The sequence below is a fragment of the Marmota marmota genome, unplaced genomic scaffold (assembly GCF_001458135.2).
Source record: "Marmota marmota marmota unplaced genomic scaffold, marMar, whole genome shotgun sequence".
In the NCBI taxonomy this organism is placed as follows: domain Eukaryota; kingdom Metazoa; phylum Chordata; class Mammalia; order Rodentia; family Sciuridae; genus Marmota; species Marmota marmota.
In genome coordinates this window covers 18,267,248-18,287,486 of record NW_026000229.1, presented here as the reverse complement: position 1 = coordinate 18,287,486, position 20,239 = coordinate 18,267,248, and the positions used below count along the sequence as shown (strand labels likewise).

General features: G+C 44.7%; 1 protein-coding gene across 8 annotated transcripts in view; it reads left to right on the top strand.

Moving 5' to 3' along the window:
* Positions 1–20,239, top strand: part of Tln2 (talin 2) — a 395,739-nt gene that overhangs the window by 333,855 nt on the left and 41,645 nt on the right. For 7 of the 8 annotated variants that reach the window (XM_048793709.1, XM_048793710.1, XM_015480591.2 and 4 more), the window contains 6 exons: positions 1,040–1,186; positions 5,926–6,027; positions 8,404–8,523; positions 14,000–14,146; positions 17,330–17,496; positions 18,332–18,515. In XM_048793709.1, the coding sequence (XP_048649666.1) occupies positions 1,040–1,186; positions 5,926–6,027; positions 8,404–8,523; positions 14,000–14,146; positions 17,330–17,496; positions 18,332–18,515 (867 nt within the window). The remainder of the gene's footprint in view (positions 1–1,039; positions 1,187–5,925; positions 6,028–8,403; positions 8,524–13,999; positions 14,147–17,329; positions 17,497–18,331; positions 18,516–20,239) is intronic. The other variant, XM_048793711.1, reaches the window with a different exon arrangement.

Sequence of the window (20,239 nt, the reverse complement as noted above, 5' to 3'; positions counted from 1 at the left end):
AGGGTCAGGATGACCCCCACTCCTTCCTGGATAGTCCCAGCACCTGGGTGCAGCACAGTCCTCACACTAACTACCTGGTGTTAGATCACATTTCAGAGGAGCACATCCCCCTACTACCCTGCCCACTATGAGTCCATCAGAATTTTGCTACATAGCAATATTATAATTCTTCCTATTATACTGAAGAGGAAGCAAGTCTATTCACTTAGCTAGTTGGCATTGGAGCCACAACTAGATCCCAGGTTTTCCTGCCCCAGTCTTAGAAACTTTCTCCTGCATCCTGCTGCCATTTGAAGTGTCTTCCAGGAAGCCCAGCACTGCCCTGTTCCATATTCTATCTGCTCATTTGTCTACCCAGCCCCTGCTCTGCGCTTGACATGGACACATCCTCACAGTATGGTGTATGAGGAACACGAGGGCAGTGTGGCTTTGCCTACAGAGGGTCTGCCCTTGGAGAATATTGCTCATTTATTTCTCCAATTTTCCTGACAATATAAATTGTGACATAGTTCTAAAGACTGTTTGGCCTTCTACATATTTATTCCTTTTTTATGTACCTACATTTGCATAATCTCCTAACTTATTTGTAGAAAGGGAATTAGAGTGTATTGGGCAATGTGGAATAGAAGAACATATGTTATGAGTACATTTTTCCTTTATAGTAGTTTCTTTTTTCATTAACTACGTCAACTCATATATTTAGGAGCCTGTGGCATTCTCTTTCTACAACCATGAACATAGTAACAAATAAAACTAGTCATGTCATTAGACACTATTTGACCTTGCAGTTTTATTCTTCCTCTTGGTTATTTAAAAAAAAAAAAAAAGTGCTTTTCCTATTTGTCTTTCTGACTTTTATTTGGTTTGCAAACAAACATCCAAAATCCAGGAAAAGGAGAATATAGGATGCATTGCTGTGTTCCACCATGAGGATAGTTTTGTCTTCTTAAGGTTATTCATAAGAGAAGTGAAATGATTCTTAAGAAACTAAGCACCATTTCCTTCTGTGGAAGGAAACATTTCACAATTCCCTTCTCAGGCTCAGCATACCCATGACGCCATCACAGAAGCCGCCCAGCTGATGAAGGAAGCCGTGGACGACATCATGGTGACACTGAACGAAGCTGCCAGTGAAGTGGGGCTGGTGGGAGGCATGGTGGACGCCATTGCAGAGGCTGTGAGCAAGGTGGGCATGGGCTTCTGGGTGGAATGGCTCCTCCTTAGCCATCTTTGCCTCGGTCTGTTCCCACTGTCCCCAAGCAAGCCGCCTTCTCTCGAGAGCTCTAGTTTATTACTTTTGTAAGCCAGCTTTTCCCCTCTTCCTTCCAGTTTTATCTAGGAGGATGGGAGGTGGTCAACATATCATTGGTTTCCTCATTTACAAAATGGAAGTAATTATTCACCTCCTCTGTCTCTTTCATAAGTTCATTGTGAAAAGCAAACTTCAAAATGGTTACTGTGGGATAACAGGGAGATTTTCTGAATGCAGGTTCTTGGGCTGCACCCCTAACTTGCTTGTTTGGGATCTTGATGGGGTAGAGTCTTGGAATCTCTGTTAGTACTTTTAAAAATTTCCTCATGGTTCTGGTATCTAGTCACATGCATCAACCAATGAAATAATATGTGTAAAACCCCTTCATGAACTCTCATAGACAACAGATAAAGAAGATAAGCATCATTTTCTCATTTAGTGACCTGTCAGTTGACATGGGTCAGTAAGGAAATATGACTGGAGACAGTTTCAATTCCATATATCCTGCTCTTTTCCCCCAAGGAATCCTTCACTCGTCATGTCAGTTTGATATTCATCACCAAGAACAATTGTTCATCAGCATCTAATTGCCATCCTGTGATAGCACAGCCAAGAATTATAGACATCATCTGTGTTTTGACATGTCCATCGTCAGAATGTGAATACATTAATATGGTTTTTCAGGATAATAATCAGTCTTTAATTGCTAATTTAGAGAAGATTGGTTGTTCATATCTCCATAAAGAAAGGATACCCTCAAACTGTAATTAGAGTAATTATCCCTAAACATTATATAGTCATTGTCACACTGCTGGAGTAACAAGTCTGGGCTGGACAGCCAAGTCTTCCTTTAGAGACCTGGGGCTCCACTTTGTTAAAGTATCTGTTAACCCATTTTGTCCCATCGACCCATTTATGAAACCTAAAAACTTAAATTGAGCAACAAATATACCACTTATGGTAACTTCAAAATGAACATTTGTTTTTAGAATCCTGTCCTTTTGAGAAAAGTAATAGGTGAATGATTAGAGATAATATTCATTAATACTATAAATTGTATGACTAATGGTATTCATGATAACAAATTGCATAATAAACTCTAGAATGTGATTTTCAACCTATTCTGTTGCACCTGGGTCCATTTCATTGAAATAGTCACAGAATTGAAAACTTGGGACTTAATGGGTTAATTTTTTATCTGTGAGCTTCTCATGCTTCAAATAAGGACAGTTTGGCACAAACAAGTAAATGGCAAAATTCTCAACTCCTTTGGATAAGTCTCAGTGTGTGTGTTTGGTTTTTAGGACATCAGAACACTAGAGCTTTGAAAATAAGCTATGTGTCTACCAAGAATATAAAATAATGTGTCTAAGTCCAAGGTTTCTTGGTACAAATTAGAAAATCAAATGATAATCTTTTTCTTCTTGAGAAAAGGGAATTTTCAGAATCAGTGCAATGACAGGGAAATGTCCTAGCAATCCCTGGAACGTGAGAGTCAGATCTGAAGTCTTCCTGAGGCAGCTGTGAGCCTTACGTGCTGCCCCAGGCTGCAGACAGAAAGCAGCTCTTGCACACCTGATGTCAGTGGTGTGACAGCTGCTCCCTCAGCCCAGCGCACACGTGACTGTGCTGGAAAAGCTGGAAACTGCTGACAACACAGACCACAGAGGCCACGAGCGAAGGGTTTTCCCCCCTCAGTTCTTGAAAACAAATCACTGGGGCTGGGTGTAGTGGCACAGGCCTGTAATCCCAGTGGTTTGGGAGGCTGAGACAGGAGGCTCACAGGTTCAAAACCAGCCTCAGTAATTTAGCAAGACCCTGTCTCAAAATAAAAAATAAAAAAAGACTGGGGATGTGGCTCAGTGCTTAAGCACCCCTGGGTTCAATCCCTGGTACCTAAAAATTAAACAATATGCCACTGGGGTTTCCGGACTGCCCCTAAACTCTTACCTGATCTGTCCTGACATCCAAGAGACCACACAAGACCTCTTCCCCATCCTGCCTTTACTCGGCCTTTTGCTAGAGCTTTAAGGGATGTTTCAGTCCCTTGGGCCCTAAGCAGCAGGATATTAGAAAGCTGGTGTTTGTGTCCAGGTGCATTAATTTGGTGAAAACAGTGATATGCTCTTTGAATCATTGCTTAAATTATCAAGGGCAGTAACAGGCAATAAAATATGAGTGTACCCAAAGTTTATTTGAACTTGGATGCAATTCTTGCAATTCTTCAGAGCTTCCACTACAGTAGTTCTGGAGATTTCCTGTCCATGTGTCTAAGCACTAGAGAGTCTGGAACTGATAGGTGAACATGAAGTAATAAGCTTTCTCTGTGACTTGGGACAAATCACTCCAGCCCTCTGAACCTTGATTTCTTCATTCAGTGAGGTTTGTGGGATTCTGTGGAATTTCACAATACAGTACCTTTTCTTTGTTTTCCTTACAGCTTTGGTGCTAAGAAAGTTGCAGAAGCAAAACAAAAATTTTGCTACTAGCATCACTACTATTTCATAAAAGAAAGGTCATATTAATACCAGAAAAGAAAAAAAAAAGCAATGTGAAGTCTGTAATCCCAGAATAAAGGGGAGGTCTTCAACTAAATAAATTAGAAATCCTGAAGCACTACTTTGTTCTTACCTTTCTCATTACCTTCAGATTGGGTAAAGGTTCATCGCAGTAGCCAGCAGTCACTGGCTACAGGTTCCTGGCTTGATATAGTTGGGCCACATCTCAAATGAAGGATCCTAACACCTGCTGACACTTAGAAGATGCTCAGTGGGTTAACACTTAACAGATGAGTCAACTCAATCCTCATTTGACTAGCAGGGTCCCCATGCTGTGATAAGACACTTAGAATCATCTCTCTGCCTAATAAAGATACCTTAAATTTTTTTTTCCCTAGCTGTTTATGGTGGTGCACACCTGTAATCTCAGTAGCTCAGGAGGCTGAGGCAGGAGGATTGCCAGCCTCAGCAACTCAGTGAGACCCTGTCTCTAAATAAAATATTTAAAAGGGAGGGGGAGTAGTAGAGGATAGGAAAGGCAGCAGAATACAACAGATACTAGTATGGCAGTATGTAAAAACGTGGATGTGTAACCGATATGATTCTGCAATATATATATGGGGTAAAAATGGGAGTTCATAACCCACTTGAATCAAATGTATGAAATATGATATGTCAAGAGCTTTGTAATGTTTTGAACAACTAATAATTTAAAAAATGCTGTTCTAAAATTATAGAATACAAAATTACATAAAATTGTTGAATTTAAAAAAAAAATTAAAAGGGCTAGGCAAGTTACTCAGTGGATTATCACACCTGGGTTCAATACCTGGTATCCCTTAAAAATGATAATCTAGAGTTTATGTTGTGTTGTTTGGTGAAAATGACGCCCAGGCTGTGCAGCCGCATCACACACAGGCTCCAGGGACATATTCCTTTCACTCACGATGTAGTTTGTGACTGTTTGACATGTGGCTCTTATTGAGGATACCATCTAACATTCTCCTAATTGACCTCTTGGCTCCCAATCTCTTCCCTGAGTCCAAACTATCTGGCAAAGAGGTGCCAGGGAGATCTTCTCAAGTATGCCATCGCCTGCCCAGTTCCCACCATCTTCCTCTTGATTTCAAGTTTCTCCAGACAACAGCTTCATTCCCAACACTCTCAAAACCTGCTTCTGTACAGGTGATGCCAAGCCCGCTATGCTCACACATCCTATATTGGCATCTTTTGCCTTGTCTCTTCATCTGGAATATCATTCAGCAACCAATGGTGACAGTAATGCTGATGACGGTGGTGAAGATGGGTTGCCTTTTTCTTCATTATAGTCTCACTGACATTATCAACATTATCATCTTAATTCTCGTGGTCATCATCTCCTCCTCTTTTATGCAGCTCTTGGCCACATATAGTTTCAATGGATTCTACAACTGTGCCCTGCTTGGAAGTTACCAACGAAGGTCATCTGAGACCTGGAGATCTTAACCAGCTTGAGGACCATTTATAAGCTCTTGAATCAGGTCTCAGATACAAGTTTCTGAGCAATAAGTCCTCAGCCCTTTGAGGGACACAGCCACAGTCCTACCTGCTCCCACTCTTCACCACACAGTGATCTTGCCCTTCTCTCAATTTGTATCACACTTAGAGTCAGATGAATAGCAGATTATTCCTAGAACTTCCAGTTCCTTCTATTTCCAACTTAGATCATAAATAACTCCAGGGCATCAGTGTATGTGGACTCCAGCATCCTAGGGAAGCCCTTAGTGATCTATCTTCTGCCTCCTCTCCCACCTCATCTTTCTCCTCTTTGCACTTCCCTGAACATCAGTTCTACCACGCCTTTATATGCTGCAGTGCTATCCCATTTCTTGGATTACCTTCCCTACCTTTTACATTCGTGGATGCTCCTTACCTGATTAGACTTTAGCTGAAACATCACTTCTCCATAATGTATCCCATTCTGAGACTCATCTGGGGGACTCTTACCTGTGTCCCCTGAATGCCTTATGTGCAGCCCTACTGCAGTCCTTACTGCACAAGTTGGGGAATTCATCTCCAACAGGGCCAAAGAATCTAAGGGCCTCTCCACTTCTCTAAGTTTCTAATTCTAATAAATGCAATCCATGCTTCAATGGGTTTCTTATGACTTCTGCATTCTTTTCCTCTTCTCTATAGCTGGATGAAGGCACCCCTCCAGAACCAAAGGGAACATTCGTTGACTACCAGACAACTGTGGTTAAATACTCCAAAGCCATTGCTGTGACAGCTCAGGAAATGGTAAGAGCCCTTCCCACTGCTGGTTGCCCCTGTCTGCCACCACCTCTGAGTCTTTAAACTCAGGATCTGTGTGGGAGAGAGACATGCTCCTAGTTCCTCCTGGGTTCTAGCACCCACCCTTTCTTTGTAGTCTCTCTGGTCACTTGTGGTCTAGAAACCCAACCTGCTGAGAAGCCCACCTCATGAAAAAGCCACAAGAAGGAATTAAGATGACTGAGATTTGGGCATGAGGACAGGGAACAAAGGAAGGAGAAAATATGAGAGAATAAAGGAAATGAGAAGGAAATTGGAGTCAAGAAGAAAAAAAGTCCTATTCACCTCTGAAAGGCCTTGAGTTATTTTGATATATTTAAATCACAGTATGAGAAAAGATATTTTTGGATAAAATAGAACAGAGATGAGACTGTCTTACAGAGTCAAATTTTAACACTTAGACAATATAGTATTGCCTATCTTTTTAGGCAGGATGGAACAGTGTGGTTATTATTAAAAAAAAAAAAAAATCCTGACAACAGAAGGCAAGTAACTTTTGGAGATAATTTTTTGTTGTTTTTTTTTGCTAAAATGCAACACAAGAACTCTATTAGTGGATCCGTAGATATAAATGCCATTCAAGAAACAGTGAATGCTATCTTGACACGTTAATAAGTTACATAAAAAAATGACAAATGGGGTCTTTAGAGAATGAATAGGAGCATGTGGGGAAAGTGCCTCTTCACTTTAAAAGACTCAGAGGCTATAGGGTAGACTCTTCGGAGATGCCTCAGATGCTTTTGCCACAAAAGCCTGAACTGAGAAATCCAGGGGCCTTCCTTGATAGAGGGACCAGAATGATCCACCACGTGGTTACTGTCCCATCACAGTGGCCCACGCGCTTCTCTGGTTCTGTCATGTAATCGTGTGTCCACTAGAGGTTGAGCTTGGACCACGAAGCCTTCTCTGGCTGCTCCGCTCATTCATGGAAACTGACTGTGCCAGGTCTACTGTTATTGAAAAGAATTGGGGCTGGGGCAGGAGGGAGACATAACACTCATCTCCGTGTGTCTGACCAGCTGGAGCTGAGCGCAAGCCCGTCCTCTAAAGGGAGCACAGAGGACAAAAGTCCCGCCCTGCAGCTTTGCCATGCAGTGCAGTGGCAGGAGAAGACATTTTTGAGTGGCCCTTTAGCATTTCTGGAATGTCTCCTGGGCCAGGCTCTGTGCTAACCTGTGTTGACCTTGTTGTCCTTGACCCTAAGGAGCCCAGCTTCCAGCTGCATGGCCACTCCTGAGACAGCTGGCCTGTGCCTTGATTGGAGAGGCCCAGTTCACCTTGAGGACTCACCCTCAGAATCTCTGTGTGGCTGGGCACAGATGGAGCAGTTCGTGGTGCCATCTCACCCTCTTGAGGTTCAACATGTGCTCCTTGGAACCCATACTTGGGCCTGAAGCTTGTTACATTTCCTTATAAAAAAAAAACCTTAGAAGAGACAGACATTCCTATCCCACCTCAATGGATATGAAGTTGTTCAAAAAGACTTTAAAAACCCTTTCACATTAAGGCCTTCAAAAGTTATAAAGAGAGAGTTATCCAGAGCAAGGAAGGGGATGAGGCAGGAGGGAAGCCCCTTAAAGAGGGACAAGGACACTTCTGAGTAATACATTAAAGCTGTTCTTGTGAGAATTGGCATTTTTGTCCAGAGGAAGAAGGAAAGCTAGAAACTAGCGTGTTAGGTGAGCTTAGCTAAGACACACTGTTCTATGAAGCAGAAAAATATGTCTTGCCAATAAGAACATTGTGGCTGAACCCTTGTCATGCTTTGGCACAAATTTATTTCAAAGCTATTCTCTGAGTTTCTTCCTCCAAAACATTGGCTTCTCTACCACTTCTCATTCACAACTTTAACAGCCCTGTCCTCATGCCCCATGCCCTTTCTTACCTGGGTGGATCCTGCTTCTAAGACCCAGAGTCCAAACCAGCTGTCCGTAGACACCCAGGCCAGGAGTGTGCAGTGCACATGGGTTGTGCCTCCTGGTGGTTTCGTGGGGGAATTCCTCTTTGGCCTCACAGGGCACCTCCCAGAGAGTGGTCCCTCAGGGCCCAGCTCCACGATGCACGGCCTCCACACTAAGCATGTGCCCATCTGGCCCAACCAGAATCTGCTGGCCTAAGAGGGGCCCTGCAGGGTCTGCATGGGTTCTGGCCTTTTGTGTGCAATGTGGCATGGGCTGTGCTTGAGCTGCCCTTTCCAGCATTCAGCCCTGAATGCCAGTACTAGCCTTTACCCCATCGGGAGCTTAAAAGTGAATGAAATCCTTTGGCTTCCAATGGTATTAACACGTGGTTTTCATGCTTTTCTCTGTGTGTATTTGTGTCTTGCTTGTTTTCTTTTTCCAGATGACTAAGTCGGTTACTAACCCGGAGGAGTTGGGAGGATTGGCTTCACAAATGACCAGTGACTATGGGCACCTGGCTCTCCAGGGCCAGATGGCAGCAGCCACGGCCGAACCAGAGGAGGTCTGCCACCTTAAGGCCCCTATTTTAAGAAGCAAACACAGTGGTGCCCACCCCTAAGGGATTCTCTATAGCCTGGCTCCACTCCAAAAGACCTGAGCCCAGTAGCCAGAACCAGATTCTGTTTCCACTATGTGCAGCCAACTTCTCCCCACCACACACACTCATTCATACCTGGAAGCCCAAGGTTGTGTTCCAGGCTCATGCTCTTTCAGAGCCTGACTGGCCAAGAGCTGGGACCATTTGGGGAGTAGGCTTTCAGGAAAAAAATAACTCTGCCTACAATGTTCTTCCAGGCCTCTTCCCCATCAGCCCATCATCTTACCATGCTTGAGCCTGGGGTTGCCATCTTATCATTTCCTGTTCCCATTCTATGCATCCCCCCAAGTCAAGTTTATATTTTACAAAGGCTCCCAGAAGTATTAGAAGCATGAGATTTTGCTGCCCCTCAATTGAGAAATGGCTGCTTTTGTGTCACAAGCCTTACCTTAATAATCTTAGTGTCCTTAGTGTCTAAGAATTGGCCCAGATCCTGCCATCATACCTCTGGTGGCCTCTTTAGTACCCACATGCCTCCCTTAACTAGCTTTCTGTGGAGGCCAGCATAGACTTGACATCAGCAAGCTGCACCCAGAAAAGCCTTCAAATGACAACATTAGGCCCCTAAAGCCACTTTCTAAGAGTTGCAATCTCTGGTAGTTCTAAGAAACGAAGGGGTCTACTGGGAAGACCACTCCTTGGGTGGTCTCCAGAGGTCCTGACTAGGGCTCCAGGGGGGGGTGTCAGTGTGAATACCCAGAAGGACCCAGGGAACACTGTGGCTCTTTAGAGAAAGAAAGCTCAATCTGGAATACAGAATGATGGGATGAGTTGCAGTAACACTGGAGAGATAAAGGTAACTGTTCCATGAAATTCAGCAAGCTGTTTATTGAGCTCAACTCCTATTGTGAATTAGCAGGATGTCAACGCAGAAGGTTGTAGCTGGTCTTTTTCTCTCCTTGCAGTAATAGTCACTGTCCCAAAGTTCCTCAGTGCTGCTTTTTCTTCTGGGAGTCAGATCCGAGCATGTTCTAACAAAGATTCCCAGAGGTTCTACAGAAGCAAAGACCCAGAACACATTGCTTTCTAACAAGTGGCATAACCATGCATGTGAACAGAAGCATCACATATATGTACTTGCATACATATATATCTAGCATGGGATTTCTTAAGTTTTAACAGTGCCTGTGTTTTCTGATTTCAAAATGATTATTTAGGTTGCAGCATGAATAATTGTTTGTGATGAGTGTGTTAAGTTCAATCAAAAAAGGAACACTATCAGAGACACCAGGACTCTCTTGATTCTTTTACACAGGCCCATCTTTCTTTCTTTAAAATAGACTCCCTGCTTTAGTAAGACTAGACTATAATTCCAGTCTGTAATTTATCTAGACATATAATTTCACTTGATTAATGTGTAATTTTGAATTTCATAAACAACTATAAGGGAACTTACGTTAAAGAAGACTTTGGTTGAACAAAGGGAAGAAGTAAATGGCTTTGAGGGAGGAATTAAAAACAGACTGTAATTGTAAGGAAGGTCTGGATCCCTATCTACAGAAACCTTTATGAGTGGAATCCACCTCCATCTGCCTTGGATGGTTGAAATGCTGTCCTGCCTGGGTTATCTGCAGGGCCCTTCCCCCATCGGAGTTCTTATGAGCTGCCCACCTCATGTGTGAAACAAACAGAATTTTCTTATTGCAAGGCAAACCACTGAAGCAAACTATAAAATAAAGTCAAAGCAGCCAGGAAAGAAAATGGATTGCAGAAAGCACAACAGGTTTCTTTGGTTATTGGCCGTGGGCTGTAGCAACATTTTCATTAAGCTTTTCCCATTTCACTCTTACATCTCAAGTTATATTTTACAGTCCAGACACAAAAGCAATGTGACCTGGAGTGAGAAGAGACAGGGAAAATATAAAATTACCCGTGGCTTGCAAAGGAAAATTCTTTGTTTGCATTTGCCAGACAGATATGTGGGGAGAAAACCAAGAAGGTTAGGAGATCCCTGAAGCAATGTATTTTTTTATTCCAAGATCGTAGAATTATTTGTATACCCAAGAGGACCCCACATCACAGCATGTGAAAATATTTATATCCCCAGCAAGTCAAAAACGGCCCCCTTCACGGCAGCCTGTAGCGGCTGTGCCAAGTCAGCGTTTTGGTCTTTTCCAGGATGGGACAATTACAGGAAAAATCAGAGCTGTGCCCTGAAACATCAAGCAGGATCTTTATCTGCTTATTTTTCCATGGAAAATTCAAACCTTTGTTAACTTCACTGTAAAAACTTCTTCAGAAAAGCTAAAATCCTCTGGCAGCTTTGCAATTTTGGGTTATTATTATTTTTCTAAAAAAAAATGAAAAGAAAAAAAAGAAAGTATTGAAATTCTATGAGCCACGACTCCTAAGTGTAAATCCTGGGGGAAAGATTTAGTGACTAAAGCTTTGTCTCTAAGGAAAATCCACTGTAACCCCTTGTAATACTGGATGTCTTCAAAGCTAGCAGGAGCATTTGCCTACAAGAACCACAGCCCTCTCCCCTCGGTGAGATGGTGTCCTCTCTAGAATTCTCTAAAACTTTCCACTCCAGACATGCTTTTTAGAGGTTGGATAGTGATTCCTAAGTCTGTTGTGAACTTTCTATTTTTTTCCTTCCATATTTTTCTATCTCAGTTTGTCATATAAGTTCTGAAGAATCAGAACTTACCAACATCCACAAGCTCTCCCAGGCAAGATAGTGGACCTGGTTTCGGATGCAATTGCTTTTAAGGTCTGTGACAAGCCCAACATTTTGTTTGGTTTTAGGCAGTAAGGAAAGATGATCAGTTCTCCTAGATCACCCCCCACAGTGTAATTGGATCCAAAACTTCATAAAGGCCAGGCTTTTAATTTCCCTCCAGGCACCAGGGAGATGGTTTTTCCTCCATTGAACTTTTATTTGGGCAAGAAGGGAATTGAGGTTTTTTTCATGAGGCTCAAGTAATGGTTTACTAAAGTTGCCAATTTAAAACCCCAAGTTGAATGTCTTTGAGCAACATTCCTTTATAATAAACACTAGTGGTGTGTGGAATCACCCTGTGGTTCTTAAAACATTGGGTTGTATTTGCAAGAAGTTCAGCATTGTTTTGAGAAGCTGACCATTTTTAAATCCCTTATCTGCTTGAATACAGTCTCAAAAACTCATTCTTTCTAGAATGTTCCTCTGGTGGTACAAAATGTTCACAGAGAAATTGCCAATAAAGCTGGGCACAGTGGCAAATGCCTATAATCCCAGTGGCTCTGGAGGCTGAGGCAGGAGAATAGCAAGTTCAAAGCCAGCCTCAGCAAAAGTGAGGCACTAAGCACCTCAGACCCCATCTCTAAATAAAATACAAAATAGGGTTGGGGGTGTGGCCCTGCATTCAATCCTCAGTACAAAAAAAAAAAAAAATTGCCGGTAGACTATTGATTCTGTTTTTTTCTTTTATTTGAGTGCCCTGCTGTCACACCCCTGAAAAAAAAAAAAAATAAGTCTGACCACATGGTAGGCATTGTGATGGGTGCTGTCCCATTTACTCTTCTAATCACAGTATGTGAAACAAGAATCATTTGTTCTCCCCTTTTACGGGTAAGCAAACTGAGATCCAGAGAGCTTAGTAAAATTTTTAGCTCAAGACAACAAAACCACATTTCAATCAGAGCCACTTTAAATAACTGAAACTGATAAGGTCTCTTTTTGTTTTGAAGTTCTGTCAGTATTTCTTCAACCACTTCCTCTTCACCTGACTTTATCAGCTGCCCTTTATCATTTAGAGATCTATGGTCATCCTTAATTTAAGAGCTCTTGCTTTTAGATTAGCTCTGATTCTTGAATACTTGGTGTTAAACTATGGATCTGGAAGGCTTCAAAAGCTAGACTGAGTTTGTAACTTTAATGGGGCATCACCTGGCTTCACCTTGAACTTGTTTTTAAAGCCAGGAATGTGTCTAGTAAACACATAAGTTTGAATGGCATCACTTACTGCCTTGTGGGCTGAATTGTCCCTCCTTGGTGACAGCCTTATTACTGCACCAGTCCAGACCTATTTTCAGAACTGCCATTTTTTTTAGAATCCAGGAATGCTGCTCATGTTGTATATTACACAGAAATGGTCAGCAGGACAGACCTGCCTAATGGTGAAGCTTCTGCAGCACCCAGCATAATATTCACAAGATACCCAAAGAGCAGAAACTCGCCTTTTTTAATCGAAAGAATTTTCTGTTAAGGAGACTTGAAAGCCCTTTGGGCATTAAGGAGTTAGGGGCAGAATATGTTTTTCCAAAAGCTGTATTTTTGTAATGTAAGAGAACATCTGTAGTATCCCTACTCTCCAAAGTTACTCTTCCATAAACTCTAAAGAGATGATAAGAGATGATAGCAGGAGACGGCATCCAGATAGCCAAAGTCTTCCAGGCAGCATTCACCAAATCTGAAATATTTTGGTAACTGTTCTAAATAGTTGATACAAGAATAAGCTATAACCTCTAGCTACTGTACATTTTTAAAAATAACATTGATTCACACTTAAACTTTCTTTTAGTTTCTTACCTGCACTGGAAGGCAGGTTATTCATGGCAGCTGTGTTGATCAGACCAAATGAAAACTGACATGAAAAAGAATCCAAGGAATGTGTACTTTGGGGAAGTGAAGTTTATTATACCTTAAAGGAAACAGCTGGCAGCTTAACCATAGTGACACTCCTTTCTCTTCTCCCAGGCAAATTGCCTTTAATAATCACACAACTCAGAGTCTTAAATGAATGCGTGCCTGCTGAGCCTTTAGCTCTATGAGTGTGCCTTGTTCAAGGAAACCTCAAACCTGGTCTGATGGCCAGGAAGCCTTGGCTCTGTAGGGTCCCTCTCACCATGTGGTACAGCTGAGGAAGGGGGTGTTCTGGTTGGTAAACATACAATTTTGTAAGAATCTGAACACTTTAAAATATGCTTAATACTAAAGCTATATTTTGAACTTCTAATTACCCTCTAGGGCTGTTGGGAAGTATAAATGAAATGAAAAGGCATCACCTGCTTGGAAGAGGCCTTGACACACAGCAGGGGCTCAATAAATGCTTGTTGAATGAATAACAATTGTGCCACAGAGTTCATCTAATTAACATTCTTATTGGGTGGCCTGAGTCCCAAATGAGCTGCACACCAGAAAAGGTAGCAAACTTCAGGGGCATTATGCTAGCACAATGAGCCACATGCTTGCTTGATGGAGACTGTGGGCATTTTACAGTCTCTAAAAAGGGAAGCTAAATCAACCAAATTCCATACTTCACCAGACACAGACTCCTAATAGGAGTGGAATTTTCCTAGCCAGTTTCCCATAGGACGCAGGAGAAATTTTCCACGTAGGGAAGGCCTTAATGGCAGGGTCCCATCACACTCCTTCCCTATCCCGGGCTTGCCTCTGCAGATCGGATTCCAGATTCGCACGCGTGTACAAGACCTGGGCCACGGCTGTATCTTCCTGGTGCAGAAGGCAGGGGCCCTCCAAGTGTGCCCCACAGACAGCTACACCAAAAGGGAACTGATCGAATGTGCCCGTGCTGTCACAGAGAAGGTAAGGAGCAGCCCTCCGGGTCAGATATAGCCACCGTAGTTGCCACTGGCTCTCAGTGACCCACTGTAATGGGGGACAAAAGCAAGAAACCGAGCTAAAGTTAATCCAGCCTTCACAGCTGTCTTCTCTTCTCACCCGGGTCCTCCACGGGGAAGGCTGCACCAGAGGGTGATCCACAGGACCTGAGAAATGAAGAGTGCTACAGGGGCTATCCCATGAGGATCAGGCCCCGGTGCTCAATCTTCTCTAAGGGCTCTCCTGCAGACAGACCGTATCAGTAACATCAGAGCCAAAAGCTAGCCAGGGGGAGGCCCGTGCTGGAGCCCCACCCTGTAACCCCTGGCCTTCCTTCTTAAGGAGGCTCCCAGGTGCTAAGGGCTGAGTCAAAAAGACTGAAATTTCCCTTCCTGGGCAACCTCTTGATTTAGGGCCAGTGAAGCCAGGGAGGCTGAGTGATTTGAGGCAGTTGTATAGCGCCTTTGGGGAGGAGCATTAAGGAACTTCCCCTGGGGTCTTCAGACTCTAATGGCAGCTATTTGTAGAGAGAATCTCTAGGGTAGGGAGCAGGGCTGTGAAATCTTAGCTAAATTACTTCACCTCTCCAAGCCTTGATTTGCTCATCTATAAAGTGAGGATACAAATTTGCAATACCTGACTCAGAATTTTAAAGATTAAACATAGTGATGTGTGTAGAAGCACCTGGCACTGTGCCAGACATAAACATCTAGTCAATGCTCACTGCTGTTCTCTGGGAACTTTCTTCCAGAACTCTTCTCCGAGGATGCTATCCCCAGTTCACAAGGCCCCACTGTAACAGTCCCTCCGTATCCAGGCTCTTTATTCTCCTCCTGGAGGGGAATCTTTCGCTTTGCTTACAGCCCAGCCAGTTCTCACTCAGAACAGCTCTTCAGCAGGTTGTGTGAAGCACAGACCAAAGCATCTGTGCTTCAGTGGCATTTTCCTCTCTGTGCACTTCGGTTTGAAGTACATAGAGCTCTGTACTGTTGAGACACTTGGCAACAAGACTTCAGGGCTGGCTGGGAACCCTCATGGGGAAGTCGATCACAGACACTGCTCTGTCTGTGGCCCCTGGCCGAGACGGAGCCTCAGTCTGGCTGTCTCCTGAAGCCCGCAGGACTGTCCAGGCTCTCTGGGCTCCACAGGATGAGGAAATAAATCTCTCAGCTCAGGGAAGTTATTTGCTCTCCCTTCAAAGCCCTTCCCTGTTGTGGAGGTCATGCTTGCCAAGTTCCCCCAGAAGGGCTTGCAGGGGAAGCAGCAGGGCCAGGGGCAGGATACCAAGATGCCCGTCATGGCCAGGCAACACAGTCTTCCCAAGTTGGCCTTGGCCTTGCTGCTCCTCACAGCAGATGCCCCTGATTCAGGACACCTGGGGAAGGACAAAGGTAGGGAGGCGGCCAGTTTTTAGCAACCAGGCTTATTGCTGTTTTGTGCTACATGTCCCTGCCCTTCTAATCTGCCTGGTGTTTCTTGTGTCAGTCTTACATGTCTCAGTGTTGTATATAATGAGCCCCCAACCATGAGCCCCTTGATTGGTCTTCCTCCATGACCTCCCTAGGGACCAGGAGAGGGCCAGTAAACACCTGCCAACTTGTGCACCCTTTGCAGTGAGTAAGGCACTGTTTCTGGACTTTCTTTTTTCACCCTGGCTGAGAAAGTCTCTCTCACACACCCAAAACAGCCAATCACTTGTCTTGGCCTTTGTCCCCCATTCTCTGAGAGTTCTTTCCAGAAGCTATTTATCTCATTCCCATATCAGGTCTGTGCCAGTCTGACTTCTTTTCCTGGTAGGACCTACAGGCATTTAAAGGAGAATCAGGCAAATGGAGCAGAGAAATAGTACCCTGTGAACTGGTCCTGGGACATGGTGGGCACTCAGGAAATGGTCCCCCTGCTCCTCCTGCTGGGCTGAGTCCACAACCTCTGCCAAGATCTGAGCAGCACAGGGAAAAGACTGTCCCAAACTCAGTGCCTCTTACCACACTGACATTCCCCTGCCCTGCTCAGCACGTTTCAAGAAATACATTTGCAAACCATTTCATCCTTTTGGGGGCCAGCCATAGAACGGGATGGTGGTTGTAAGTGCACTGAAATTAACACAGGGCTCCTGGCCTCTGAGAGCTTCCAGCTGCTAACCCGAGGTGCTATCCTGAGGGCAAGAGCAGTGCACTGTGGAATCCCAGGAGGCGGAGTTGTCTCTCTAGAAAAGAGAATAGGTGGAGGCATCTCAGAGGGGACTTTGAGCTGTATCTTGCTGGGTGAGTTGGTCAGTGACTGGAGAGGAGAAAATGGAGCCTTGTAGTCAGAGTGTAGATCTGGAGAGAAAAGGTGGGTGTTTCTGGGGAAGTAAGAGGCTGGAAGATGTCAGGGGAAGAAAGTGAAGTTGACATGTGGTGGAATTGTAAGCAGGGATGAGGGATGGTCAGGTTTGGGTAGAAAGTATCTCTGAAATAGGGAGGGTTTACTCTAGGGGCTGAGTGGTAGGAGCTGGAAGTCAGGATTTCTGACATGGAACATGCTAGGGTGAAGCCCTTACCTGACTTGCTGGACCCTGAGGTCACTGTGTACTGTTTGATGGTGGTTAATGATGTGCAGGAGTGTTAGGGGTGGAGAGGTTCTGGATGAGATCCCATCTGGAGCGAGGTCTGCTCTGGAGAATTTCCCATCATAAGGCAGCCAAGTTAAGGAGTGATGAATATTAGCAGTGGCTGCTCCAAACACCTAACTAAAAGAGATGGAAGTGACACAGTTCAGAGGCACCTAATCCTTGCCCCTTCACTGTGGTTTCAGAATCATAATGAGAACTAAATGCATACTAGCATCTGCCCTAGACTGAGCATTTAGGATATGCAAATACCTTGCTAGGTACTTTACATACATCAGTTTTCCTCTATTCTTCCAATACCTTTCTTTGGTAGATAAAAAGTAATGGACCCATTCTACAGATGAGGAAACTAAGGCCCAAAAAGATGAAACAGCTTGGCCAAGGCCATGTAGCCTATAAATAGAAAAGTTGGTATTCAGACCCAGGCTGTTGATGTCAAACCTGTGCCACTGACCCCTAAGCTACATCAACTTCCAGGACAAAAAATTCAGCGTTTTCAGGTTCGGCACACTTTGGGGTCACATTTTCTCCATTTTCACATTCCTGTTTACCTACAGGTGTCCTTGGTGCTCTCAGCTCTCCAGGCTGGGAACAAGGGGACACAAGCATGCATCACAGCTGCCACTGCTGTGTCTGGGATCATCGCTGACCTGGACACCACTATCATGTTTGCAACAGCAGGGACGCTGAACGCAGAGAATAGTGAGACCTTTGCAGACCACAGGTACATGCCCCAAAACTCATCAACTTTTGCCACCTGGGAGCCAGAAATCTGTATATCTCTTCTGAGTTCAACAAGGTCCTCAATGGGTTAAATGAATCATGAAATCAAAAAAAGCTCCTTTTGCCAACTGTAAACACAGAATGATGTTTGAGCTCGGCCAACAGTCCTAGATCCAGCCTGATCCAGCAGAGAACATTTTTTTGATCTTTCACTTTGCTGGCTAGAGAGAACTGCTCCTGTGACCGTCCACTGACCTGGCAGGATTGGCAGGGGCAGGCACGTTTAGTAGGAGCTGTGCCTTGGGGAGTTTAAGAACACTGCTGAGATGGCCGTTGCTGAGGGCTCTGTGTTTACAGCTGGAGAGCCCCAAATCCTCCTCATCTATTCCTTGTCTCTCTCTAATCCAAGGTCTGGGCTGGGGGTGGGCAGAACAGATTCCCTGTACTCTGTCCTTCCCTGAGCCTAGCCCCTCAGGCTCTGATTCCCAGACAAGATGCCACCACCCATGCTTCCTCACAGCTCACTGTGGGTGTCTTAAGGGATCTTGAGAGTCACAAAAAATGTGGGATGTTCACTTAACCACAGGCCTGTGGGCCTGAGTCTTTCCCTGGACCATTACTACCCTCCACCTTGTGCACGAGGGTTGGCTTTCCTCTCATCTCCCCAACTTTGCTTACGTGGAAGCTGTGTACCCCTTGATAAGGGTGGGGGAACATGTGACTCCCAGAGCCCTTTCACCAAAGCCCCCTGTGAAGGATTTCCCCTCCCAACCACAAAAAAAGCAAGTTTTTCCCTTTGTTTCTCCCTCCCTCCTTGGTCCTGCCTGGTTTCTCAGGGAGAACATTCTGAAGACGGCCAAGGCCTTGGTGGAAGACACAAAACTGCTTGTGTCAGGGGCGGCATCCACTCCAGAGAAGCTGGCCCAGGCAGCTCAGTCCTCAGCAGCCACCATCACCCAGCTGGCTGAGGTCGTCAAGCTGGGGGCTGCCAGCCTGGACTCTGACGACCCTGAGACCCAGGTATGGACAGGGCCTGCGGATGTCTTCCTTGTATTCCCACAAACGATGTGCACCAAGCCTCAGAGGAGGGCTCAGGCCACTGGCAACTTTTGAAGTAGATAATATGCATGTGAGTGTGTCTGGTCTGGGGACCTGTTAGGAAGCAGTTGTCTAAGCAAGATGCATAGAGCATGGATGTGGCTGGAGGATGGAGATGAGCCATGTATTTAAGAGGAATCCAGGAGGAAGAGTTCACTGGGCCTGGTGAACCAGTGGGCTTTGGGACATGAGGGAGGAGCAAGCATGTCTCCACACTTCAGGAGCATTTTATGGACAGTGACTTTACATATGGAGGGAGAGCTCCCTGGAGAGTCACCCTGAGCAGGGACAAGAAGGTGAGTTCAGTCTGGGAAGTGTTGAATCAGAAGTGCCAGAGAGACCACTGGTAGAACTAATGAATGGACACAAGCCTGCTCAGGTACAGGAGCATGGGTGCAGGGATTGTTGCTGTAAAGATAGCAACATCTATAGGAGAGGAGAAGCATGGAGGGTGGAAGGACCATCTTCAGAAGAAAACGCCTAAGGTGCCTGAGGAGCAGCAGCAGTTGGCAAGAGGAAAGCATGGGATGTTGAGCGGAGGCATTTTCAGCCCGTCAGAGATGCTGAGTTAAGGCAGGTTAATGTCTGCCACTGAGCCACTAGTCCTATACCATGGAGGGCATTGGTGACTCTTGCTATTTGTATGGGGTGGTGAGACAGCAGCAGTCAGGGAAGGGGAAAGAAATGATGTCCGCAAGCCTAGTCCCCCACTGGGGAAGTTTGGCTCTGTTTTGGAGAAAGAGAAGCTGGAAGGGTAGGAAAGGACTCTGTGCTCCTGTGACCTCTGTTTGAAATGTAATGAGTTCATGGAAATGACCTACCCGTTCCTTGGTGCCTCCTCCCAGACCATAGGCTCCTGGAGGACAATTGCTATAGTTTATTCATCTCTGAAACCTGCACACCTGATGCAGCTCCTGGCATAGAGTAGATACTCAGCAAATATAGGTTCAACTATTATTGAGCCAGCAGGCAAGCCTGGTGATCGATAAATAGATATTGCCTATTGCCAGAACATAAAACTTAAACCCCTCTGTTCTCGCTATTCCTGACACCACCTAATGGTAACTCTTCAGTTTTCAAGCCTAAACTGTGCTCAGTAAACTAGCGTATTTGACAAAACTAGCTGTTAAAGAAAGGGGCCAGGTGGATGAGAGTGACTGTTCTGGTTAACAGGGGCCACCAGCTTTGTTCCCACAGAGTCTGCACCTTTGCTTCCTGACATCCTCCAGGGCAGCTAAGCCCCATGAGGACATCTTCCAGTGTCCCCATGTATCCCTCCTGCAGCATTTCTTCCTGCTAACATCAGAGTTCACACTACCTTTTAGAATACTAAGCATTCACAGAAATCCCTGCCTGAGGTGATGGTTTTAACCCTGTGGAGGAAGGAAAAGCTGGAAACCATGTTCCTGTAGTTGGAATCCACGGCACAAGTTCACTTTCGTCACTTGACATAACTTGAGAAGTGACTTGGCTGGGAAGGTTTAAATCTTTTAACACAGAGAAATATTGCTGTGGAATCATCCCCTCCCACCTTGGGAAAAAATTATGTAATAATTTTTATTAGATACAAAAGTACAGAGATGATAAAATGAGCCCCTGTGTGTCCACCACCCAGCTTCTGTGACCATCAGCATTTGCCTTTTTTT